Raw genomic sequence first — 22,313 nt, 5'->3', positions numbered from 1 at the left:
CTTTTATTTATACCATGCCTTCCCCTTCTTCTCACCCACTCTGAATGCCCTCTTATGCAAATTAAGCCCTTTCTCTGGTTCTGACTCTTAGTTTACTAAGCTTTCAAAAGTATTTTCAAATGTTTATTTGGGTTGAAATATAGGGTCTTATTCTAGTTTAAGGTAAACAGATAAATCATGCACATTATAGAAGTGGTATTGAAAACCATCAAGGTCATACACTATCTTAGCATTTTCCAGGAACCTAATTCTTCTTTGAGAAAATGGAGCCTCTATTATCTTTACGTTTGTGACCAAAATTTGCTACAAATGTTGGGATCATATTATTAAATCTTATTTGCCTGTTTCTTACCTCTCTTTGTGTTCCACCCACAAGGATACCATACATCTTGTCATCTCAAGAGTTAGGAAGTATTCCTAACAATACACGTTCTGTAAAATATCCTAAGGGGATGTAATGCCTTTGAATCCTTTAGCCTAGAATCCAGATACATAAGACAGAAATAGATTCACATGGGATAAATAATTTGAAATTCATCAAAAGGAATACTGCTGTCATTTCTACTGTATAACCATTTTTTATATCTGAGCAAATATTGCTGTTCCTGAACTTTTGAATTTTTTATCTGATTCATCTTTTAAAATATTTTAAGTAAATATAAAAGTTTATCTACATGTATGCATATTATATATGTTGCATATATAGTATATATGTATGTATATTTCAATTTATTTATTTATATATATATATTTCAAATGTTTTATAGAGATGGGATCTTGCTATGTTGCCCAGACTGGTCTCAACCTCCTGGGTCAAGCCTTCTATCTATATCCTAAAGTTTTGGGATTACAATTGTGAACCACCACACCTGGCCCAAGTTTATATTTACTATAGAAAATCTAGTGTGTGTTATAGAATATACAGTAAAACACAAAAATGAAATAAAAATCACTCTCAGTTCACCACCAGTTATTTTATAATCTCAAGTTTTATATTTAATGCAAGTTATATGCGTGTGCACATGCTGTGAGGTAAATATCTAACTTTATTCCCCCCCCCCAAATAGCTTACTTATTCTAATACCTGTCAGATGTGATTCTTAAGTACAATATTATTAGTTCCTGACATGATGACAACTCTGCACAAGTGAGGCAGTTTGGGTGGGGCTCTTAAAGACTAAAGAGTGAATTATGCTCACCCATGGAATACCTCCTCTGATTCCTGGGGTAAGGGCCAGTATCATTCAGCTCCAGTTGATTGATTGATACACAGAGGGAATTTTTTTTTTTTTTTTTTTCAAGAAAAGTTGGCATCAGGATGTTTGGCAAAATCTTCCAAATATCAAAATGCTGCCAACTTATTTAAAAATTGTAAAACACCTTGTGGAACACACTGCAGTGGGCTTTAGCTTATGAACTTTTAGTGTGTAACCTTAGGCATATAGTCTAGCTATTAGCCTGGGTCGGTGGTACACTTGGGATTCACCAAGAGTCAGCCATATGCAGTGAGGATGTCCTCGAAATGTGGAGACCAAGCATACAGCAGCCTTCTGCAAAGAGGTCCATATGCAAGTTGATCACTTTGTAAATACCTCTGTTAGGGTTAGTGATTGTGGGCAGATGGAGGATTTACGCATGTGTTGATTTCAGCTCTGTGGCTCTCTGGTTTTATACTCCAAAGACCAGGCCATGGAGACACTGACTTATGCCATGTAGTTACAGACAAGGCCAGCATGTACCAGAAAGTCATCTCTTTCATTCAGAGGCAGTAGCTTCCCTTTCCTTCTGGCTGTGTGAACGTTTACCCATGGTCCTAACTTGCGTTATTCTTTCTAGAGTGAGCCTGGGAGGGAAGAGTTCCATTACCCCTCATTTGACGGAAGGGTAGATTTTGTTCTCATCAGACAATGAATGCTTTACTTTGTGAAGCATTCAGTTGATGCCAGGCCTAAGAAACTAGGTACACGATAGTTCACTTCTGAGCTAGGTGTCTCATATGCCTGATCTTGTTTCATCTTTACAGCAACTCTGTGATGGGTATTACTCTTACTTTACACATGTGCAAAAATGGAGTTCAGAGAAGTGAAGATACTTTCCCAAGGACAGAGTAATTTCTAGCATGTGGTAGTAGTCCTAGAACCAACATTTCCAGGCTATTCACTTGGACCATTAGTCTCTTGGAAGTCAGGCCACAGATAATTTCTCCTGAGGCTTAAGTAACTCCTTTCCACCAGGGATTGCTATGGACATCATGTGGCCAGCACTACCTACATCCCTGTGGTCTTCAGTCATTGCCCACGATGTGGGCCACATGATCTGGCCTCTCTTATAGTCTCTTCCCCATGTTTCTCTGTGATTCTGACACCCTCTTTCAATCTCCTATTATTCCCTTCCTTACCAAAACTTACTCTAAAAACATTCCAAGGTAAACAAACATCCCTACATCCTCAATGTCTTTTTATTGACGTTTCCTCCTTCTGCCTGGCTGTCTTCTGATGACATTGCCTACCGTGTACCTTTTTCAAGTGAATGCTACTGTCCATTCATGTTCCATGAATCTCTGGGTTAGGATATGGGATTGCCATTCTTTTTGTTCACAGATCTGATGACAAAGTTAATTCTTCTACCCTAGTTTTCAAACTTCTTTCAAGACTCAGACCATCCGGTTATTCACCTTTCCAATCATTGTCAGCTCCTGGTGATGGTTCCTGTTCATTAATGACTTTGGCACCCAGCCTCATAATTGTTCTTTTCACCTGAATCTTCTAAGATGGCTTTTACCATCCCCGAAAATGACTTCTTCAACGTCTTATCCTCTCAACAACATTGATTCTCCACTTCACTTACCCATTGTCATGACTGCTTTCTGGATTTTAGCATCACCTTGAGCTATCCATCTTTGACATTTCAAACTTAAATACTTCCTTCTCTACAGTCTTTGATTCTCCCAGCTCTTTCTTTCACCTGACTAATGAGGTACCCATTCTTTGACTTCATAATGTTCTCTAGTTTTTTGACTCCCAACAGCCTCTTTCTTCATTCACTTCCTGCCTCGTACAGCCCATATTTGTCATTTCACTGACAGTCTTGCCAGCATCTTCAGTCTCTTTGGTTCTTGACCTTCTGTCATATTTTTCCCAACAAAACTTGAACTCTTGATAAAGCTAATTCTCTATACTTCTTCGTTCTTGTATTTGGACTAGGTTCTCAAGTGGTCCTCCAAACTGCTGGCAGACTTTCCATCTCTCCCTGTTGGGTCTTGCTCATTCTTCCTAACAGCTATTTTAAATCTTCTGGTCTCTTTCAGCCTACCTGTCATCCCCTCCTCCACAATCTCAGCAGACATTCTTACGTTCTATTTCACAGAAAAGGGAAGAATTCTCACCTGCTTGCCACTGTATCTCAAAGCGTAATGGTATGGGCATTTTTTGCTTGCCTCCTGTCACTGGCAAAAACCTATGCTGTGGACTTAATGATCTTTTCTTCAGTGTCTTCCACCTCTCTGTACTGGCGTGTATCCATCAGCTTTTAAGCATGCTCAAGTCTTTCTTGTCTTAAAAAATACATAAATCCTTTCAGCCCCACATTCCTCTGCATGTTCTCTCTCTTCCCCCCTTCTTAGTCAAAGTTATACTACAATTAGTCTCTCAAATATTCTGATAATGAGACCTGCACCTTATGGTAATGACGTACATTAGTAGTGTGAAATCAATCCTTGATCTATGACCCTCTCTCCAGGGTGATGCTAGGCATAGAGAGATTATAAGAAGTAAACATCAACCTTTTTTTTTTTACTCCAGGGTTTCTTATTCTGGTTCTTACACCCTTCCAAGCAAAACTGCCAATGATCAAAGGAATCAAGACAATGTGGATGTATAATTATTAGATTTACTATCTATGCAGCAGGCCTTCAAAGGTGGAGAAGTTCTCAGTGATATCAGAGTTCAGGGTGTGGTCACAGTACTGGGTGACAGATGTGGACTGGCATTATACTGAGAAAAACCAAAAGTGGGTGAGGCAAAATGTAATCAGAAGTGGTCTGTACGTGGTCTAGTTTCATGTTGGAGGAAGGTCTGGAGAGGCCTTCGGATTGGGTTTGTGCAGCAAAAGAAAACTTAATCAGTTTGCTATTCATAGTTGTTTCTAGATAATTTTTCCCTCTTTCTTTTCTAACCCATGTCACTTTTTTTTTTTTTTTTTTTTTTTTTTTTAAGTAAGAGTCTTGTTCTGTCACCCAAGCTGGAGTGCAGTGGTGATCGTAGCTGACTGCAGCCCAGAACTCCTAGCCTGAAGCAGTCATCCTGCCTCAGCATCACGAGTACCGAGGACTACAGGCATGTACCACCGTGCCTGGCTAATTTTTAAAAATTTTTTGTAGAGATAATGGTCTCACCGTGTTGTCCAGGCTGGTCTTGGCTCCAGTGAGCCTCCTGTTTTGGCCTCCCAAAGCACTGGGATTATAGGTGTGAGCCACTGTGCCTGACCCCATCTCAGTTTTGACACATACCATCAGAGTCAACCACCCTTCACCTCTCCTTGCGGCAGGCTTCTCATAAAGATAGTTACCCTGTTACCTGTCTCAGCTTTACAATTCTGTCAAATAATAAGCCATATTAGTTGATTTATAACTTATATTGTTATACATTGACTTAAAATATAAAAGGATAGTAGTGATTTAAGATATAAAAGGAAACCAGGTGCAGTGGCTCACGTCTGTAATCTCAGCACTTTGGGAGACTGAGGCAGAAGGATCACTTAAGGACAAGAGTTTGAGACTTGCCACAGCAACACACTGAGACCCATCTCTACAAAAAATAAAATAAAAGTTACCCTTGTGTGCCTGCAGTTCCTGCTACTCAGGAGGCTGAGGCAGGAGGATCGCTTGAGCCCAGGAGTTTGAGGCTACAGTGAGCTGTGATTGTGCCACTCCATCCAGCGTTAATGTTATAGTGAGACCCTATCTCTTAAAAACAAAAAAAAGTGGTATTTCCTGAGGAGGGAGACTTGTGGTTACTTTATAGTTGGGGTACAATTTATGTATATAATTGTTATAAGTTCATACATAAGGAATTTAGGAACATATCTTCAGGTAACTCACGTTCTGCCTGTATTTCTGTTATTTTTGTTGTCAGGCAAAATATTCTACCAATACACTGAAACAAAAGACACTTTCAAGAGGTTCATATCTTCATCCATAACTTCAGTTTTTCTTTTTTATTTTACGGAAAGTTTTCTCTCATCAGCTTTCTATGTATGTGTTAGTGAACATTTCCAATGTTTTGGAAATCGAACACTAAACTCCTTATATGAAGTTTTACTGAATACAGAGGTGTTTTGGCAGGTACTAGTGACAAATGTGCACCTTCTGTGAGACGATTATCCATGGCACTTTAAAACTATAGGCAAGGGAGGAATTCTTTTCCCGTAACTCCCTATTAGCAGCAGAAATTGTCTGGAAGATATCTCCCATAATTTACTTCAGGTCTTCCAACTTTTTTTCAGCCCCCTGGAACATGAAAAGATTGGATTGTTGCTTGACTGATTATATCTGTGCCTTGAAATGAAGCGGTTTAGTTTGGAATGCCTGGGAAGTAAAGCAGCAGAAGTTTCTGTCCCTGAATGCTATTACAGGGATTAATTCAACACATAGCTTCAGGACTTTGTTACCAATTGGAAAGATCATTTAGCATGTAAAAACTTTTATCTCCTGAAAAGTGTTATGCATTCTCTACTTTTAAAATAATTTCCACTAGCAATAATAATATCTAGCATGATAAACCCCGTAACTGGTTTTATATATTTTTTAAATTTGATCACACACACACACAAAAGTGGTAAGTGGCATTTTTTAAAGATACATAATGTGGCTGAAGTCACAGCAGAAGAGCTGTGCTTGTGGATTTTTTTCTTTAATGGATATGGGACTTCTTTCTCCAACCTTTGAAAATTTAGGTTAAAGTTGTTTGGAAAGGGTTAAGATGAAAAAGGCATTGAAAGAGGAATTGGGAGGCCTGACTCAGAGCTGAGCCAAGCCTCTGTCAGCTGTGTAACCGACCATGGCATTTCCTCTTTCTCACCATTAAATACATTTGAGAAACTCCAGGTTAAATAGAGTTGGACAGACTCTGTCATAGGGCTTCTCAGAACCTTTAATATGTATGTGTGATGTGAGCTCCAAGGCTGGCTGTATTTCTCAGCTGTATTATTTGATCAGACACTTATTTTTTAGGATGTAGATTTTCAGACAGAAACACTTGGTGTATCTCTAGCTTTCAGTCCTCTCTAGATCTGAACTTGCCCTTCCTGAATGAATTTCAAAGAATCTGGAAATGGATGCATAATTAGAGGAGCATAGATAGGTAGATAGGTATTCATTTTTCTGAGTATTCCCTAAAAGGTCTAACTCCAATAAAAGGTAAGAGCACTGTTGTATAGGAAGCCTGAAATTTCTGTACAAGTGCATTTTTAGACTCTCTAAAGGACTTGACTGGAGACCCAGTCTCTGAAACTTCTGTATCAGGTCCAGGTCGTATCACAAAGGGTGGGAAAGTGCTTGAAGTTCTCCCACTCTCAAGTCTGGAGTTCAGCCGAATGAACAGGCAAGTGTGGTTTCCCCAGTTGCAAAGAGTGAAGGCATCTAAGACCTGAGAAGTGACTAAGATCATTCGATAGCCCAGGGTGTATTTCTGGCTTGGTTCTTTTGGGACCTTGGGTCAGTCTCTTACCTTTTGAGGGCATTAGCATGTTTTTCTATGAAATAAAGGCTTAGGCTGAGAAGATGCTGAGTGATTCTAAGAATCTCACAACTTTAATTTTATATGCTAGGACCCTAGACCACTACTAGACATGCTCCTTTTTTTCTGGTGTACTTGGTTGAGACCATGGTACTTATTGAAAATGTTGGCTAAGAAAACTGGTATGAGATCTGACAGTGAAAGGCTCGATTGAGGTCCAGTGGACCATTGCTCCAGGGCTCTGATTATTTGACTTCTTGGATTTTCATTGGAGATCTCCGTAGTCTTCTCTGGTTGGAGCCTTCTCTGGTGGTTTCAGCAGAGTAATGGTTCCTCATAAAGCAGTTTGCATGAAAAGACCAGGAGGCAGCGGGGAGGAGTGATTCTGAAGAAGACAGTCTGTTGCTAACTGATGGCAGTCTTGTCTTTCCCACTGAGCCCCGGTACACTTGGGAATGCTTCACCCAGTGTTTTAGGAATTCATTAGCAGTGGAATCTTGGCATGTGTGGTAAAAGTTACTGCCTTCTGAGTGTAGTGGTTAGAGGTATGGTCTTTGGAGTTAAATGGATTTGAACTTCTACTCTATCATTTTGAATTGTGTGATCTTAGTCAGTTAACCTCAGAGTTGGATTCTAGCTGGATGTCCTTGAGAAAAATACTTAACTTTTCTGTGCCTTAGTTACCTGCTGTATAAAATTGGGCTAATAGTTGTAACTACTATAGGGGATTGTTGTAAGTAAACATTAGATAATTTCTGTAATATGCTTAGAGCAATGCCAGCCGTGAATAGGCAGTCCACAGATGTTAAGTTCTGGCTGTGGTTATTGTTGTGGTGGTGTTTTATCATCTGTATCACCTAGGGCACAAGTGAAGTCATTAAAATTATATTGGGGAAAAATTCTTTAACTGTCCCATACATTGCAGGTTGAGCATCCCAAATCAGAAAAGCCAAAATCTGAAGTGCTCCGAAATTCAAAACTCTTCAAATACCAACATGGCACAAAAAGGAAATGCTCATTGGAGCATTTTCGATTTCAGATAAAGGATACTCAACTCTTGTAGTCATTCTTGAGCACATTCAAGTTGACAAACTCAGAGTTAAGGGGAGGAGCAAAAGTGAAGTATATGTTTGAGCATTCAAATAATTATTCTGTCTTTAAAAGAGAATTGTATCAAATTTATCAATAATGGGGAATGAATATAGAATTCTATAGCATTACTAATTTTCTGCATGGTATACTAAGTTATGTTTAATGATAACTCTCTATAACCTAGGATGATCTTTTTTTTTTCTTTTTTGCCTGGGACTAAGGGCTTTGATGGGATGTGGGAGTTTCAGTGCTAAAACCAGACAACTCAGGATCTATCATCACCCTACTATAAGTTTAATACATTTGTCTGTTGAGACTATTGAAGGAGATATTAATGGGCAAGCACATAGCACACTGCTTGGCACATAGTAACTGCTCCTTAAGTTTTTGTAGAATTGAGTCTAAATCTTGATTGAGCAGATTCATACACTGCTCTTTGACAAATTGTAGGGAAGAACTTGGCCAACTGCTTTGTTAGCCCTTTGAACAGCTCTTACTGTTAGGCCCTTGGGCATTGATTTCTTTCAGTTTCAATTTCCTAACCTGTAAAAGGAGAATAGTAATATGTATCTCATAGGGATATTGTAAGAATTCAATAATATTTCTGAGGACTCTGTTCCGTTCCATTGGTCTATATCTCTGTTTTGGTACCAGTACCATGCTGTTTTGGTTACTGTAGCCTTGTAGTATAGTTTGAAGTCAGGTAGCGTGACGCCTCCAGCTTTGTCCTTTTGACTTAGGATTGTCTTGGCAATGCGGGCTCTTTTTTGGTTCCATATGAACTTTAAAGCAGTTTTTTCCAATTCTGTGAAGAAACTCATTGGTAGCTTGATGGGGATGGCATTGAATCTATAAATAACCTTGGGGAGTATGGCCATTTTCACGATATTGATTCTTCCTATCCATGAGCATGGTATGTTCTTCCATTTGTTTGTGTCCTCTTTTATTTCACCGAGCAGTGGTTTGTAGTTCTCCTTGAAGAGGTCCTTTACATCCTTTGTAAGCTGGATTCCTAGGTATTTTATTCTCTTTGAAGCAATTGTGAATGGAAGTTCATTCCTGATTTGGCTCTCTGCTTGTCTGTTACTGGTGTATAAGAATGCTTGTGATTTTTGCACATTAATTTTGTATCCTGAGACTTTGCTGAAGTTGCTTATCAGCTTAAGGAGATTTTGGGCTGAGACGATGGGGTTTTCTAAATATACAATCATGTCACCTGCAAACAGGGACAATTTGACTTCTTCTTTTCCTAACTGGATACCCTTGATTTCTTTCTCTTGCCTGATTGCCCTAGCCAGAACTTCCAACACTATGTTGAATAGGAGTGGTGAGAGAGGGCATCCCTGTCTTGTGCCAGTTTTCAAAGGGAATTTTTCCAGTTTTTGCCCATTCAGTATGATATTAGCTGTGGGTTTGTCATAAATAGCTCTTATTATTTTGAGGTACGTTCCATCAATACCGAATTTATTGAGCGTTTTTAGCATGAAGGGCTGTTGAATTTTGTCAAAAGCCTTTTCTGCATCTATTGAGACAATCATGTGGTTCTTGTCTTTGGTTCTGTTTATGTGCTGGATTACGTTTATTGATTTGCGAATGTTTGTTCTCACTCATAGGTGGGAACTGAACAATGAGATCACTTGGACTCGGGAAGGGGAACATCACGCACTGGGGCCTATCATGGGGGGGGGGGAGGAGGGAGGGATTGCATTGGGGAGTTATACATGATATAAATGATGAATTGATGGGTGCTGACGAGTTGATGGGTGCAGCACACCAACATGGCATAAGTATACATATGTAACAAACCTGCACGTTATGCACATGTACCCTAGAACTTAAAGTATAAAAAAAAAAAAAAGAAATAAAAATAGACACTAAGTAAACATAAATAATTTTCAAAAGTCACCCACCCAGTAAGTGGCATGAATAACAATTTGAATAATTAGTGTAATCACATTAAATAAAATACAGTATGATGGCACAGAAATAGAAAACCTTATTTTAAAAATGTTTTACTCAAAATTAATAAAAAATAAAATGTAAATATATGGAGACAAAAAGATTTACAAAAGAAAAAAAAAAAGAATTCAATAATATGTGATTAGCACATTAAAAGTGAGTATCCTAGTGGCTGGCTCCCATTAAGCTCTTAAGTGGTAACTATTAGAATAATGAAGTCCTTTAACATTTCATATAGATGCTATTTGGAATCAGTAGTCCCATCAGTGGGAAAAGTTGGAATGGTATCTCTAGATTGAGCTTTCAACTCCTTTAGCTTTGTTCAGTTTTTTCTTAGAAGCTTTCAGCTTTCTTATTCTAGAATGCCTGAGGAAGAACATTGTATACCTGGAGAACTGAAAATGTGTGTTTACGAATTGTATTTTAGGTAATGAGGAGTACCTGATTAATCTGATAGACTCTCCAGGACACGTGGACTTTTCCTCAGAAGTATCAACCGCTGTTCGCGTTTGTGATGGATGCATCATTGTGGTAGATGCTGTGGAAGGAGTCTGTCCACAGGTAATGGATTGTGATGAGAAAATACTTAAATGGTTAAGGGTGAGGAAAGAGGAGGAACTGACTGACTTTAGGCTTTTCACTGACAATCAGAACGTTGGTTTTATATTTCACATTTGGTAACGTTCCAGTCTGTGATGGAGTTAAATCACCAGAGTTCTGAAGGAATCTTAGAGATGATGACTTTAATTTAACATACTTTGTTTTTGTTTTTGTTTGTTTTGAAACAGAGTCTTGCTCTGTCACCCAGGCTCTAGCGTGGTGGCACGATCTCGGCTTACTGCAACCTCCACCTCCTGGGTTCAAGTGATTCTTATGCCTCAGCCTCCACAGTAACTGGGATTACAGGCATGTGCCACCACACCTGGCTAATTTCTGTACTTTTAGTAGAGGCGGGATTTCACCATGTTGGCCAGGCTAGTCTTGAACTCCTGGCCTCAAGCTGTCCACCTGCCTCAGCCTCCCAGAGTGCTGAGACACAGGTGTGAGCCACCATGCCCGGCCTTATTTGTCCTTCTTAAACTGTCAGTTGTGTAAAGGCAATGATGATTTCTTGTCTGTAGTTCTTTGCTACTGTGCTGTATACATAGTTTGTGAATGCCTATTGAATACCTTTGTCTGACTGGCATTGTCTAGAGTGGTTATTAATCAGTATTTTCTAATGTGCTTTACTTAATTCAGATCATGAGTTTTACATTTTTCTTTCTGTTTTTATCAGACACAGGCAGTTCTGCGACAAGCTTGGCTTGAAAACATCCGTCCAGTTTTAGTGATTAATAAGATAGATCGCTTGATAGTGGAACTGAAATTCACCCCACAAGAGGCCTATTCTCACCTCAAGAATATTTTAGAACAGGTATTTTAATCTTTAGTATTTAAAAAATTTAGTCTCAAAGGAGAGTTATAAGGAAGTTACTAAGCTGGGTATGAGCCATTGCTACAGAAAAGTGAACTTTTCCACTTCATATTCATACATGTTGGTGTTATTCTACAACAGTGGCTACAGAATAAGCATGTTCTCAGTCCCCTCCATCTTTTGGAATCACCCATCATATAAAGCTTGGACAATAGGCTCTCTTGTTTAAAAATGTATCTGGGTTCCAAAGTGAAGGAATATTAGGATTTTATTACTTGTCTATAGTATTTTATTACCTGTCATTAGAGGAAATTTTACCCAAGCATTCATTCATTTATTTATTCAGCAAATATTTCATAGATATGTGTTGAATAAATGAGTTATCGAATGTCCATTGTGCATTAGGGATTGTGAATATAAGATGGACAGGTCAGAATTCCTATTTTCAAGGAGCTCACAGTATAATAGGGGAGACAAAGAGATACTTGGAGAACAATGAGATAAGACCTGGGTGTGATATGACAGCATAGATAAGGGCCATCTAACCCAGTCTAGGTCAAGAGGGAAGAATGAGTTAGAAGTTGTACAATGGAAACCTTGAGATGGAAGTAAAGTAGGTGTTTGCCAGGTAGACAGGAAAAGGACATTCAAAAGAGAAGGAATATGATGGGCAAAGTCATAAAGGCAAGAAAAAGCACAGTACAGTGTTCCATTTAAGGATTACAAATTGTTTTATAGCTGAAGAATTAGATTATGTTAAACAGTGACAAGAGATGGGAAAAAGGATATAGGATTTAGATGTTGGTGAACCTTGTATGCCATGCATAAGAGTTTGAAATTTTTTCCTCAACATAGTGGAAAGCCATTGATGAGGGCAGCTTGAGTATATTTATTTGCTAAAGGCAGGAAACAATAAAAGCAGAACAGTGAAAAAGAATGAGGGATGGATATCATTCCCTGTAGAAATAGGAAGAGGTAGGCCAGGCTCGGTGGCTCATGCCTGTAATCCCAGCACTTTCGGAGGCCGAGGCGGGTGGATCAGGAGATCAGGAGATTAAGACCGTCCTGTCTAACAAGGTGAAACCCCATCTCTACTAAATTACAAAATATTAGCCGGGCGTGGTGGCAGGCGTGTGTAGTCCCAGGTACTCGGGAGGCTGAGGCAGGAGAATGGTGTGAACCCGGAGGCAGAGCGTGCAGTGAGCCAAGATCACACCACTCCACTCCAGTCTGGGCAACAGAGCGAGACTCCGCCTCAGAAAAAAAAAAAAAATGAAATAGGAACAGGTAAAATAACTCCTGCCCTGCATTGGCAGGAGAAAGGTCAATGGTATTTGCAGACATAAGTGAGCTTGTAGATTGAAATGTGGGGCACTTGAAGGAAATCTGAGTAATAGGTTCCATTTTCTTTCTGAGGTAGGACATAAGATTACTGCCTATTTGGGAGTGAAAGTAGTTGAGGATTAGGAGTTGGGAAGAGGGCCTGAAGAGGGTAGTGAACATTTCAGACAACCGATGTGAGAAATGGCAAGGCAGTGGACTAAGGTTACAAACTAGGATTGTGGGGTTGGAAATCATGAGTACTTTGTGATAGTAGGCCTCAGTACTGAAAAACAAATTAAGGGTATGACATTAACATTTACTTTAAACTAATAATCACAAAATGACCTTCCAAAAGCCTTAGAATTTAGTTATGCTGAGTTTAGGAAGAATGGATACATGTAAGTTATTCACCGATTGTAAATGTCACCTCCATTCATGTGTGCGTAATGAGCCCAAACTGATGGATGATTCTAGCCCTACCACAGGTTAAACAGTGTTTATCCTTCCGTGAGTGTGCTAAGCATCTGAATGACACTCTGCCATTTCACCATCTCTCCTAGATTAATGCACTCACAGGAACTCTTTTTACTTCTAAAGTCCTAGAAGAAAGAGCAGAGAGAGAGACTGAATCCCAAGTGAATCCACATTCTGAACAAGGAGAGCAAGTATATGACTGGAGCACTGGCTTGGAGGACACAGATGATTCTCAGCTTTACTTCTCTCCAGAACAGGGAAATGTGGTGTTTACCAGTGCAATAGATGGGTGGGGCTTTGGGTAAGTCTGTTTGAATCTGATTAAATCTCCTTGTGGATTTTATATGCCATTGGTTTTTTTTAGTGAAACTTTTTATTTTGAGATAATTATAGATTCACCTACAGTTGTAAGAGATAATACACAGAGTTCTCTGGTGCCCTTTACCCGGTAACTGCCTCCTATCCATAATAACATCTTGTAGAACTGTAGTACAATAACCTCAACCAGGACTTTGCCATTTGCCATCAATATACAGAACATTTCTATCACCACAAGGCTCCTTCACGTTGCCCTTATATTGCCACAGCTACTTTCTTCCCTCCCTCAAACCCTTTTTAACCCTTGACAACCATTTATCTTATCTCCAAATTTCTCATTTCATGGGTGTTATAGAAATGGAACCAAAAAATATATGATTTTTTTTGGATTGACTTTTTTCACTTAGCATGATTCTCTAGAGACTTATCCAAGTTATTGCATGCGTTAATACTGTAGTTGGTTCCTTTCTGTTGCTTAGTAGTATTCCATGGTGTGGATGTACCCCAGTATAACTATTCACCCATTAAAGGACATCTGTTTTTTTTTTTCCTTTTTGGGCTATTATGAGTAAAGCTGCTATAAACATTCATGTGTAGGTTTTTGTGTGAACATAAGTTTCATTTCTCTGGAATAAATGCCTATGAGTACATTTGCTGAGTCATATGGTAGTTGTATGTTTAGTTTTTAAAGAAGCTATCAAACTGTTTCCAGGGGGACTGTACCATTTTATATTCTCACCAGCAATGCATGCGTCAGTGATCCATTTTCTCCAAATGTTCACGTTTGGTGTTGTCACTGTTTCCGTTTTAGCAGTTCTGTTGGGTGTGTACTAATATGCTATTGTGGTTTTAATTTGCGTTTTCATAATAGCTGGTTACCTTGAACATCTTTTCATATGCTGATTGTCATTTGTAGGTCCTCTTGAATGAAATGTCTTTTCGCATCCTTTCCCATTTTCTTATTGTGTTTTTTTCGTACTCCTGAATTTTGAGAGTTTTTTCTATTCTAAACAGTAGTTCTTTGTCTCATATGTGTTTTGCAAATATTTTCTCCCAGTCTATAGTTTGACTTCATATCCTCTAATAGTGTTTTTCAAAGTGAGCAAAGGTTTTTTTTGTTTTTTTGTTTGTTCTGTTTTTTGAGACAGTCTTGCCCTATTGCCCAAGTTGGAGTGTAGTGATGCAATCTTGACTCACTGCAACCTCCGCCTTCCAGGTGCAAGTGATTCTCCTGCCTCAACCTCCTAAGTAGCTGGGACTACAGGTGCGCACCACCACTCCCAACTAATTTTTGTGTTTCTTTTCATAGAGACAAGGTTTCACCATGTTGGCCAAGCTGGTCACGAACTCCTGACCTCAGGTGATCCGCCTCGGCCTCCCAAAGTGCTGGGATTACAGGCGTGAGGCACCACTCCCAACCATCAAAGTGAGCAAAGTTTTTAATTTGACTGAAGTGTCCTTTATCATTTTTTCTTTTTATGGATCTTGATTTTAGAGTCAAGTTGAAGAACTCTTTGCCTAGCTCTAGATCCTAAAGATTGTCTCTCATTTTTTTCTAAAAGTTTTAGTTTTACTTTTTACATTTAAGTCTGTGACCCATTTTGAGTTAATTTTTGTATAAAGTGTGAGGCTTGGGTTGAGGTTTTCTTTTGTGGGAGAAGAGGGCCTTTGAATTTCCATTTACTCTAGAACCCTTTGTTGAAAAGGTTATCTCTTCTCTGTTGAATTGCTTTTGTGCCTTTGTCAAAATCAGTTGGGCATACTTGTGTGGGTCTGTTTCTGAGTGTTTTGTTCTGTTCCTTTAATCTATGTGTCTGTCTTTCCAACAGTACCACATAATTTTGATTAGTGTAGCTACATTAATAAGTCTTGAAATCAGGTAGATTATTTCTGTCCACATTATTTTTATTTTTCAAAATTACTTTTGCTGTTCAAGGCCTTTGCCTTTCCATGTAAATTTTATAGTAATCTTACCTATATCTGCAAAAACATCTTGCTAGGATTTGGATGGAAATTGCTTGGTAAACCTGTTTATTTGGGGAGAATTTTGACATCTTTGCTGTGTTGAATCTTTTCTATTCCGTGCCTCACACTATGCCTCTCCATTTATTTAACATTTTAAAAAATTATTTTATGATCATTTTATAGTTTTCAGCATACAAGTGCTATACATGTTAAGTTAGATTTACACTTGATTTTTTATTTTTCTGAATGATTATAAGTGATATTTTTAGTTTTGGTGTTCACACATCTAGTATATAGAAATACAATTAATTTTTATATGTTGATCTTGTATACTGTCACCTTGCTGAACTCACTTGAAGTTCTTTGTAGATATTTTGGAATTTGCTGCGAGACAATCATGTCTGCAAATAGGAATTGTTGTATTTTTTTTTCCTTTTCTATCTCCATGCTATTTTCTCTTTTGCTGATTGCATTAGCTAGAATTTCCAGCACTATTTGACTGACAGTGATGAGAGTGGATATCTTTGCCTTGTTCTCGATCTAGGAGGAAAGCATTAAGTCTTTCACCATTAGAAATAATGTTAGGGCTGCAGGCTGTTTTTAGATGTCCTTTATCAAGTTGAGGAAGTCCCCTAATATTTTTCTGAATGTCATTATTATGAATGTGTCCAGTTTTGTCACATACCTTTTCTGTATTGATTAATATATTTGTATGAGTTTTCTTCTTTAGCTTGTTAATATGGTATATTACATTGATTGATATTTTTGAAGATTGAGCCAGTCTTGCATTTCTTTACAGATTTTATATACAATTGATTTTTAACTTTATTCTTGAGTAAATTCAAATGTGTACCACAAATGGATCCCACTTTATTCCTTAGCTCAGTTTATTTCCTGTCAGTTTTTTTTATCTTCTTAAAGTTATTTATACATAGATGAACAAATATATTTATATCAACTTTTATACCGACAGTAGCAAAAGTTGGTCTAGCTTTAATGAAGATGTACATGTGCTAAATATTGAGTTGGTCACTTTATTTAAATTATTTTACCAAATTCTGACAACACTCCTTTGAAATAGATATTACTATTTATTATCTAAGTCTCAAGAACATTGAGTAAATTTTGTTCAACATCACTCGACTAATAAGAGGCAGGCTGATATTAAGATTAATGTCTGCCTGACTCTGAATTCTGTCTTTTTTTTGACATGGTTCTTCTCTGGTGTCTGCCGTATGGGGTATAAGGATCCTTATTTCTTCTTATTGCCTCTCCTGGATTTGTACATGCTGAGGCCGTGTTAACAGTGACATTAGATTTCAGAATGGAGTAGGTAATTGATCACGTTTTTTTAACTATAGCAATTTCTGACTTGTGGAATCAAAAAATCCAAATGTAGTTAAAAGATTATTACTTTGAGAAAAATGTCTGTGGTTTGGATAAGTAATAGTGGGACCATAATGACCTTTACTTTAGTTGTGGGCTTGATATTGCATGTAATTTGTGGGAATCATAGAACTAAAACTGATGCACTAGGAGAAAACAGAGTCTCTTCATGCAACATGTATCAGTATGATTTAGGATTGGAAAGAAAGAAAGGATCAGGAGCTGACTAGAATGCAAGGCTTGGAGTAGCCTAACAAATCTCTGGCTTCATTTTTTAAAATATATTTTCCTTTTTACAGGAACTTGTTCTCCAGTTTCCCTTTGACCAGATTTTGTCTTGGGCAGTGTAATATAATATCGTAATTTTCTGTTTATAATAAATGATAGATACCTTAGTCCATTTGATGCCCGAAAGGTCATACCAGACTTAAATAAATTGAGGTGATGCATATATGATAAAAATAGAACTTGTGAACCTGCTGAGAATTTGCACTTTTCATATATGGCTGATGGGTTGTCATTATCACCTTTCTAGGCCTCATTTTACTTATCTGAAAAAAACAGGAATATTGGGCTAAGATGATTTCAAGGCTTTCTTCAGATTCATTCACAGTGATTCATTCAGTCGTGTAATAGGGTCAGACCTGTTGATTTCCTGATTTGTGAGCATTCTGCTAGTAAACCACAAGGTGGGAGGCTTGTCCCTTTCTTACAGTGATTTTCGTAAGTAATTTAATGTTTTATGCTAATTTTAGTCAATCACACAAATTGGGGGAAGTTTATTGTGGAAGGAAAAGGAATGGGGAGAAAGTTGAATGGATAGAATAAGGGTAATTTACAGAACCCTGACTTCTGACATTTTTAGATACTGTCAGCCAATAAATGAATGTTCCCCTGTTATTAGACAAGGTCAGATTTAGAGATCGGCTAGTGTCTGTTCTCAACAAGTTGATATGTGAATTTATGGGAAAGTAGTAGTGGAAAATAAAAGCACCAGAGACTTTTTCCTTCCCATTTTCCTCTAAAATGTCAGTGAATAGACCAAGTTGACAGCTGCGTGTGTCACAAAAGTGGAAAATGAGCACATTTCAGAATTTGCAGGATGGTTCTATAAACTCTCTGCAGTGAGAAAGGATTAAGAAGTGTGACTAGAGGCTGAACCCAGGTCTTCTGACTAAATCTGTCCTGTTAATTGATGTTAATCTGGGAGAGTCTGCTCTGAAAAGCAGAAACACATTGACTTGAATGGGTAGCAGCAAGAATCTAAGTTCTTGCTTTAAATACATAGAACTGAGTCCCCAAACTTATAGCATAAGGACAGGAGAGAAGAGACAATGAAAAGCCCTTTGTAATAGATTTACTTGTCTTTGTGTAACCGTGTCTTAGGATTCTGTAGTTAACAGTAATCCACTTCGTAGCTTGGAGGGCAAAAGGGTGTGTGGTTCAGTAATTTCATACTTGACTGAGTTGTCATTCATGAAGACAGGCAACGAATAGATCAGTAGTCTTGGAATATAAATCGGTCTGCAGGTCTCTTAGACTCTTGTTTGCAGTTACTCTGTAGAGGAAAGGAATTAAAATAGAATTCAAGAATGGAGAAGTGCTAGAAATTGTCAGTGTTTAAAAATTGTAACTGTTTAATGACAAAAATAAATAAAAGCACTAGCAGTAATGGGGAATGGGTTGGTGTTAAGCAAATTTTGTGGTAACTATGGAATGAAAAAGAATGAAAAGGATAAGAAACAAGAGTTTGAAAGATTTATGTACCCATGTGTGTACACATGTGTGAATATTTTATGTGGTGGACTGGAAGAGCCTAGCAAATGGGCAAATGTCTTACTATAATTTATGATTTTGATAGGGGTTTTAGAGTGTTTATTTATAAAAATCTTTAAGTTTACCACTTTCAGAATTAAGAGCAGGATATTTATCTGACATCATTATAAAAGATAAAAGAATGTATAATACGGTCTGGGTAACACAACTCAACATTTTTTTTAAAAATCCTGGAAGAATACAAACCACACTGGAAATCTAACTGATCAAAACAGTTGTACCAATAAATGATTGCCCCAATAAATGTATCAAATCCCCTATTAAGGAGATATTTTTTAGAAAGGAAATTTTATTAAAAAAATAAATCCAGAAGTTTACTACGTAAAAGAGATAAACATAAAGCATAATGGACAGAGGCTAAATACCAAAGCTTTAGATCAGATTATGTCAACCAAATGTGAATGAAAAGAGAGAGATTTGGCAATATTAACAATAAAATAGGATTTATGGTAAATGAATTATGGCATAAGGATCATTTTTGCATAGATAATTGACACATTTACTAGTGAAGAAATTAGCTATCAATTATCAGAACAACAAAGTACATGAGACAAAAATAGAACTATAAGTAGAACTCTGCAGGCACATGGTTTAGGGGAGATTTTCACAGGCCAAGTAGACAGGGACATGAACCATATGAATAGAATAATTAAAGTCAGAATGTAAGTGTCAGTTAAAGATATACAAAAATTGGTTCTATATCAGGTGAAAAAATAATTCAAATTTAAAAGAAAGAAAATGTCACAGGTTTCATGTGTTCATCACTCAGTCATTAGCTCCGGTTTTAACCATCTAAGAAGAGACCCAAGTTGCCAATGTGGAGAGCAAAGCTTCAGCTGTATTTATTGAGGCCCCAGGGAGCATCACTGCTAAAGAATAGGGCTCCCTTCTACAGTTAGGTTGGAGAATGCCTGGGAAGTCAGCCCACAGTGGTTGCCTTCTATTGTTTCCTTCCATGTGTTGACCTTGGACCTGCCTGTAGGTCCTGAATTGGTTTTGCAAATCTGCATGGCAGGTTGCAGCCTGCCTAGCAAAACTGGGTGTTGATAAATGAAAAGCCGCAGAGATAGGGGTATCCTGACTTAACATCTGGAAGTAAGGCTCTGTGCGCCATTCTGGGTGTGCAGAAACACAGGAAGCCAGGAGGAGGCCTGACTCTTATTAGCGATCCACTGGTTAGGCAACAAGGCAGAGCCTGCTTTCTTTTTGAGGCATAGGAACTCTACCAGTGGTTGTCAGCCTTTCACATTGTGTTCATTTGTGGAGGAGTGATTTAAAGAGTCACCTGTGAACAAAGATAGTTTTATTTCTTCTTTTCTAATCAGTATACTTTTAATTTCCTTTTCTTGTGTGATTGCATTAGGTTGGGCTTTCAGTATGGTGTGGAAAAAAGCTGGGAATATCCTTTTTTTTTTTTTTTTTTTCCTGAGCAGGCATCTTTTAAGATGCTGGTACTTTGAAAATTCTAATCTCAAACCTTAGATTAAATTAGGTTGTTCTCTAAAGAAAAGGCGTTTCTTAGGTCCTTTATCCAGACAACGCAGATGCTATATGTAGCACCCTTAGTTGCTGTTGACTGTCCTCTTGTGATGGGAGGCCATGGTGGTAACTGGTTTCTCTGTGGGCTGATGAGAGTTAAGTCAGTGTGTGTATGTTTATCATTAATCTAGGATAATAAAAACCTTGTTTTGGCGGGTTGTGGCTCAAGAGTTTCTTTCATTTGTGAGCAACTGTCACAGCAGTGAGTAGCTGAAATAAAATTTTATGGCTGGCATAGTTGTGACGGGCAGCTGGAGCTTGCATTTTCTTGGCTTTGGCCCTAGTTTTATCTTGTTCTACACGTGCAAAATTAAGAAACAAAGCTATAGCATGTATTACAATTCATATTAATGTAGACCTGAACGTGGGCTTTGGAGCCAGACTGCTTGGATTTAAAGCCCCACCTCACTTCTTCCCTGCGTAATATCTCTGTGCTTCATTACCCTTTTCTGTAAAATGGGGAAATTTTGTAGGATAGTGGATTAAGTTTAGTAATACACATGTAAAGAAGTTTGAACAGTACCTGTCACAGAAATGTTCAAATGTTACCTATGCTAATCGTTGTTATTAGTAACGTGAACATTTGGTCTTCTTTCAGAATTGAGCACTTCGCCAGAATCTACAGTCAAAAAATTGGCATCAAAAAGGAAGTTCTTATGAAAACCTTGTGGGGAGATTACTATATAAATATGAAGGCTAAAAAGATCATGAAGGGTGATCAGGTAATGTGGTGTATATCCCTTTTGATTGTTGGTCATGTTCTTGCCCTATGAAAATCTATCCTGTCATATCTTTAATAAATGTAATTCAGCTTTAATTTATGCAGGTGAGTTCATGAGGGAATTTTTACCGTGTATAATTGGGAAAGACTTACACGTCTCATATACAGGTATCATTCATATAGAGTTCTTAGTCCTTTTAGGTATAGTCAGCAAAGAACTGCTTTTACTTTTCTTTTTTTTCAGAAGACCAAAAATCTTAGATCTTGGGCACCTGAAGGCACACATTTTTGTGCCGTGCATTTGTTTGTGTCTGTCACCATAAAGAGATGTCTCTTCTAGACATCCCTGTATGGTTCACACTGTCCTAGTCTCAGTTGAAGCCTTATCTCACTGCATGCTGGTCATTGTGCAGTGTAGATCGGGAGAGGTGGATGCTCCCTGAAACCCCTTCTTCTATAGGTAAAGGTGGTGTAGGAATGCTGTCATATACCCTCAAAGGATACTTTTCTTGGAGCTTTATTTTTTGATATAAAACCAGGATTTCATAAATTTATTCTCATTAAAAATCATATACATTTCTTTTTAGAAAGTACTCATAAGTATAAAGCCAGAGCAAACAAAAAAATCGAAGCCAGCACTGCCAGTAGATGTTTGTAATTTCTTTCATTCTTTTTACATGGATATATACATCCCTCAGTTGAGATTATGCTGTTTATACAATGTAGCTGCCCTTTTGCTTTTGTCATATCATGAACATCTTCCCTTGCCATTAAAAGCTTTTTTATAAACAATATATTTTAAAGGGAATGAATATAGCTAAGTGGGAAAGAGCATGCCTTGAGAGTTGACTCTGTGTTTGAATTTTGGCTCCACCACTTATTGGCTCTATGACTTTTATCTCAGTTATTTCATATGTAAAATTAAGATAATAGCACTTATAGGATAGTTATGATGATTATATGAAATAATTCAGTAAGCACTGTTATTTTATTTTGTGAGAGCACTATGATTTATGTAATCATTCTCTTAAGATTGGACATAGTTTTTTTTCAAATGTTTTGATATTGTACGATAGACATCTTTGTGGATAAGTTTTATGTCTTCATGATACTTTTTTTTTTAAACTGAGCATTCTAAGCCAATGACTTAATTTCTTAATACTGTTGCCCATAGTTTTTCAGAAAGGAGGTATCAATTTATTAATATATCCCACCTCATGTATATGGGAGAGTATACCCCTCAAGGTGCTCTTGCTAGTAACTTTCTGCATAGTTTGGTAAGAGAAATGATGGAGTTTTTTGGGTTTTCAAAATTTTCCTATCCTTGTGAACTTTTAGAAATATGTTTAAGAATGCTTTATGTTTCTTCTTACATAATTTTAGACTGAAGTCCATGGAAAGAGCCTGCACGTGCAGAGTGAAGTTTTAGCTCTTGGCTTGGGTGCTGTGTGTATTTGTTTGATGGCAGCCATGGTAATATGACCCACGAATGGTCATGTCACTTGTAAAGTCTATGGTTCCCAGAGAAAAGAACAGTGGATTATTATTAATT

At 37.7% G+C, this 22,313-nt stretch overlaps 1 protein-coding gene across 4 annotated transcripts in view; it reads left to right on the top strand.

The window, feature by feature from the left end:
• The window catches only part of EFL1 (elongation factor like GTPase 1), a 138,771-nt gene that overhangs the window by 11,420 nt on the left and 105,038 nt on the right, over window positions 1-22,313 (top strand). For 3 of the 4 annotated variants that reach the window (XR_004057320.1, XM_030930671.1, XM_030930672.1), the window contains exons 5-8: window positions 10,213-10,346; window positions 11,062-11,199; window positions 13,083-13,297; window positions 20,639-20,762. Coding sequence is in view for 3 of the 4 variants with exons in the window: in XM_030930671.1 (XP_030786531.1) it covers window positions 10,213-10,346; window positions 11,062-11,199; window positions 13,083-13,297; window positions 20,639-20,762 (611 nt within the window). In the remaining variant the exon portion in view is untranslated. The remainder of the gene's footprint in view (window positions 1-10,212; window positions 10,347-11,061; window positions 11,200-13,082; window positions 13,298-20,638; window positions 20,763-22,313) is intronic. The other variant, XM_030930673.1, reaches the window with a different exon arrangement.

Source organism: Rhinopithecus roxellana, chromosome 5, assembly GCF_007565055.1.
Source record: "Rhinopithecus roxellana isolate Shanxi Qingling chromosome 5, ASM756505v1, whole genome shotgun sequence".
Taxonomy (NCBI): domain Eukaryota; kingdom Metazoa; phylum Chordata; class Mammalia; order Primates; family Cercopithecidae; genus Rhinopithecus; species Rhinopithecus roxellana.
Note: the sequence above shows the minus strand (reverse complement) of the source record. Positions and strands in the feature narration are given on the sequence as shown.